This window comes from Priapulus caudatus, unplaced genomic scaffold (assembly GCF_000485595.1).
Source record: "Priapulus caudatus unplaced genomic scaffold, Priapulus_caudatus-5.0.1 Scaffold1806, whole genome shotgun sequence".
Classification (NCBI taxonomy): Eukaryota; Metazoa; Priapulida; class Priapulimorpha; order Priapulimorphida; family Priapulidae; genus Priapulus; species Priapulus caudatus.
Window position 1 is genome coordinate 36337 of NW_014578867.1, and position 5031 is coordinate 41367.

Below are 5031 nucleotides of genomic sequence, written 5' to 3' on the forward strand. Positions count from 1 at the left end.
ACACACACACACACACACACACACACACACACACACACACACACACACACACACCACACTGTTTGTATACCAGGTTAAGTTGAGGAGTTCACACTGCCAAGAGCTACGCATATTTTAGCTTATATAGACGAAACACAATCGACTGCATACTGCAAGGATGGATCCAGGTGGGTGGCCAAAATACAGGACTCCTCTTCGCCATTTTCTGACTGCATACCTGATTTATAGGGCAAGTACTTTCCCCAGTTGAAATACATTAAAGTATCTACTTGTTGTGGAAATATACGTTCTCAGAATCCAATGGAAAGCAATCGCGCAGCAATACATTGAAATATTCGCCATTTATGGGATTCCAGTTCTAACGAGCTTCACTAACGAAAGTGAGTGAACGATAACAGGTGGTGGACGAAAACTGCGGGGCGGGAGACATAGTCCGGTAGGTTAGCTAAGAATGCAGGTCACCGCCTGGCACTCTATAATAGCATCAGCGTGTCTTCAATGGATGCTAGTGATTAATTTTCGTGCGGATGTAAATCATTTTCCGATATAACTTTCGTCATGTTGAAGATATTTCAGGCGGTATTTGTCTATATTTCCTACATTTTTTACACTCCTTTGATAGTAGAATCTATCGCAGGTATAATGCTGTTTGGCTGAAATGAACTTTATTTGCATTAGAAGCTGTGAAGATGGTAAACGTACTAGCTCACATATATGCCTCTACCGCCACCTCAATCTAATTTGAGACTTTTGCGAGATTTTTTCCAGATGGCTGTATTTCCTATACCCGAACTATATCACATTTCACAACATTGAGAGAGAGAGAGCTGCAATGTGATATAGTTTGGGTATATGAAATACAGTCATCTGGAAAAAATCTTGCAAAAGTCTCAAATTATATACATATCAGACCTGCAATCGTAGCAATGGGCGTACGCACGCTATAAGTCTACCGAATTCCATTCTGTGGTAAATACATGATGCACATAACACACTCGAGGAACTATTGTCAGATTATCGTGGGAAAATTAAGTCACGCGCATCTGCCCCTAGCTGTCACACCAATGACAGTCCTTTTTCTGTGCGTTGCTGTCGGTTGACATGTTTACGCTGCTTCAGGCAACAACTGTTAAAGCAGCAGATCTGGTGAAGGGCGCGCCTGAGCTGCGGCAGCGACCAGGCGTACAGAAGAGCGTTGAACACGGCGGTGCTGCGAGCCACCAGCATCAGGTAGACCTCGGTAAGGCCCACGCTAGACGTCCACACGGCGTCCTCTACGTAGAAGTATGTGTCGCTGCCGTAGCGCCACTGACACAACGATATCAGATGCACGCAGATAAACGGCGCGAAACACACAGCGAAGACGACAGCGCACACAAGGAGGCGCCACGATAGCCGCGCCTCGTTCTGGTGGCCGCTGCGCTGCGCTAGCATCGCCGAGTCGCGTTGGTGCGCGCGGTAGCAGCAGTAGAGCTTAGCGTAGATGGCGCACGTCGCTGCGACCACCGACACACAAGCGAGATCGATAAACATCCAGCAGTAGACGACAACGTTGTAGCGAGGCGGTCGCGCGAAGGACAGCAGGAGGAACACGCCGCTGACGCACAGACTTATTGTCCACTGCGTGGCGACGATGCCCCGCATTTTGGTCGGCGTCATGTACCACCGGTGTCGGATCGGCTTCAGCACGGCCATGTAGCGGTCGATAGCTACCACGCACACACTCGTAGCGGATACGGACAACAGCCAGAAGCTTGTCATCCTCGACAGATGCCTCAAGACAATTTTGGCGTCGTCAAGGACGCCCACGCTTGTTCTCACCTGCACAAAGCAGACGGTTATCAGCCAGAGGGAGCTGGCGAGCAGGTCTGCCGTCGCCAGGCTGCCGACGAGCACGAGGATGGAGGTGCTGCGACGGATGCTGCAGATGGCGAGGACGACGGGCAGGTTGAAGGCGATGGCGACCGTCGATATCGAGATGGATAGAACGGGGACAGCGATGGACGCGTGTTCGAAGCGGTCCCAGAATGTGACAAAGTCGGGTGACAGTTGTCGCCACGCCGTCACATTGTCACCAAACTCCGGCATCTTGTGTGGGCTCGTACCGTTCAGCGACAGCACGTCGGGATTGGCCGCGGAAGTGACAACGTTGGCGATGTCCGACTTGAACATTAAATCCGGGTTTAAACACAGAATCACTGAATCCGGGACTCAACACTTCACCAGTGAGCCTGACTTCATAAATAAGCAGGACTTTAAACAGTGAGCCTGACTTCATAAATAAGCAGGACTTTAAACAGTGAGCCTGACTTCACTACCAAGCAGGACTGCAGTGCTGGTCTGTAATGGCTGTGCGTTGCTAGTGCTCGGCGCATCATCACCATACGTGGATTCCCCCGGGAAGCTGACGCGCTCTAGGTGTTGAACAACAGTAGAGGGCGTCCATAGGCGGCAGGTCTGAATAAGCATCGAACAGAAATTAATTAAAAATACTCAAACTATTACTGCGCTTACACAAGATACACTTTATTCATGTTAAATAACTACAGATTCATGCTCTACATGCTCATACTCAAAACTTTTGCCAGCTCTATGAGTATGATGCAAATTTCTGCAAAGTTGTCTGAACACATTTCAAACACAAAAATTACCAACCGATCGCAGTGGCTACGCCACCTGACGGAATGTCACAAATACACAACAAGCCCAATTTTACTTCTAATGCTTTCTAGACGTCCACGAGGCATCTAACTTGCGTGCACAATGCAAATTATTGCACTCTAGTGCCGAATTTTGGCAAAAAAAATGCCAAAAAAGGCCTTTTCTAGAAACGAAATAGTGCGACAGTGAACAATTTGCGGAGGCTTACTGTTGTATGCCTCCTTAATGCGAAGCGCAGATACGGTTCGACTTGAAATTTTAGATGAATGATTTAGAGCCTTTCTCTTATATGGCTACGGAATTTCAAATGTGGCATGACTCCAGGAGCTGAAATATCACTCTCTGAAATGAGCCCCCAAAACACAGAAATCAATGCAAATTAATGTTCTCTCCATGCGGTTAAGCGCAGTGTTAGAACGAGGGTTAGGGTGAATTGCAACCAACAAATTTAAGATATTTTGATACTGTTAGTGTTAGGAGTGCCACAAAAGAGTGAAACGAGAATAAATATCTATTTTCAGGCACCAAATGTGTGTAAAATAAGTGTATTTTAATGTAGATGTGTAAATAACGCTCATAGAGTCTATGTCCCCCAGGGTACTGCTGGAACGTACCCTGGGTATGGTCTGGTATACCGGAACGTACCCTGGTAACTATCTAGCTGATATGGTTAGGGTTAGGATTAGGGTTAGGGAGTAGGCGTAGGCGACTCCCTAGACTCGTTAATGGAGTAGGCGAGGTACGGTCCGGCATATTAGATAGTATAGTATTTAGTACCAGGGTACGTTCCGGCAGTACCCTGAGGGACATGATAGACCCACTCAGCGTAAATAACGCTGAGAGGGTCTATGTCCCCCGGGGTACTGCCTAGACGTACCCTGGGTACGGTCCGGTATACCGGAACGTACCCTAGCTGGTACCATCTAATATGCCGTACCATACCTCGCCTACTCCACTAACGAGTCTGTAGGGAGTCGCCTACGCTAACCCTAACCCTAACCCTAATCCTAACCCTAACCATATCAAATAGTGACCAGGGTACGTTCCGGCAGTACCCTGAGGGACATAGACCCTATGAGCGTAAATAACATGTACACATATGGATATCACGGTCGGATATCATACATGTTTACATAAAATACATGTTTAAATGTCATGTGAACATGCATGTGTCTAAAAACCATGCTAGAGGACTTGCATAACTGATTTTCATTAACATAAAACTCAATTATTCTATTGCTTTGGCAGAACGGCTCTCCTTACCATGCGCGGTGTTGAACAACAGTAGCGGGCGTCCATACCACAGGCACTGGGGCAGTTTCAATAATAAAATGATGGTTAATATGCCTACAACTTGTCAGTACTAGACCTGGCAGTATTCATAGTTTGATTTGACCTAATAACTTCACTTCAATACCGTCCAATACACCGCTGCAACACACATTCCTATAGCGCGCACGCCATTGTGCACAAATACACAGTAGGATTGAGTGCTGTAGCCTGTATCCTACTGTGTATTTGTGCACAATGGCGTGCGCGCTATAGGAATGTGTGTTGCAACGGTGTATTGGACGGTATTGAAGTGAAGTTATTAGGTCAAATCAAACTATGAATACTGCCAGGTCTAGTACTGACAAGTTGTAGGCTTATTAACCATCGTTTTATTATTGAAACGGCCCCAGTATGTCCAGTATAAGAGCTCCGAAGCCGTGACGTCATTGTACATTCCCCCTGAGGCCCTGACGACCGCTCGACTGGTTCTACACAAACGGTTGCTACGCGTGGATGAACCGCGCGACGTCGCGCACTTAGGCTTTCTATTAGCACTTACTCTGTATTACATAGTAATTAAATTAAATGAATACTAGTAATACTATACTATTACATAGTATTACCTAGTAGTACTACTAGTGACAAGTGACGCTCAAAAAATAGGAAAATAGGAATTTCAGATGTGAAAAAATAGGAGAAAAATAGGAATTTTGGTGAGAAAATATATATTAAATAGGAATATTTTTTGCGTTAGATGGCCTTCCAACACCCCTACAGCCATCCCGATCCACCACAAATGGTTTTATTAATATACATATATTTGGAGTTACATCACATGCGAACAATATTTTGAATGAATGTCTGTCTGAATGAATGAATGAATGAATGAATGTTTGAGGAGAAATGAATGTTAAAATTGATAAGCAGTTTATACATGCATAAGCACCCATACATGTAGACTACTCCAAAATAGTAGTAATAATGATTAAAAATAAAGACTAGACATGCACATGATATAAGATTATTCAGAAATTGTGCAATAAATTTTTGCTATAAAGCACAAATATGTTAAATAGGAATATGTGTTCATTAGATGGC

The 5031-nt window shown here is 45.2% G+C and overlaps 1 protein-coding gene across 2 annotated transcripts; it reads right to left on the minus strand.

Moving 5' to 3' along the window:
- Positions 1-25: 25 nt before the first annotated feature.
- On the minus strand, positions 26-4029 carry LOC106817636 (adenosine receptor A2b-like). Of its 2 annotated transcripts, XM_014822322.1 has the most exons (3): positions 3925-4029; positions 2870-3003; positions 26-2457 (listed from the first exon to the last, which is right to left on the minus strand). In XM_014822322.1, exon 3 carries the CDS (start codon positions 2170-2172, stop codon positions 1057-1059), a length of 1116 nt encoding a protein of 371 aa, XP_014677808.1. In that variant the 5' UTR covers positions 2173-2457; positions 2870-3003; positions 3925-4029; the 3' UTR covers positions 26-1056. The 2 variants fall into 2 exon arrangements, with proteins under 2 accessions (XP_014677808.1, XP_014677809.1); XM_014822323.1 differs by lacking the exon at positions 2870-3003.
- Positions 4030-5031: the final 1002 nt, after the last annotated feature.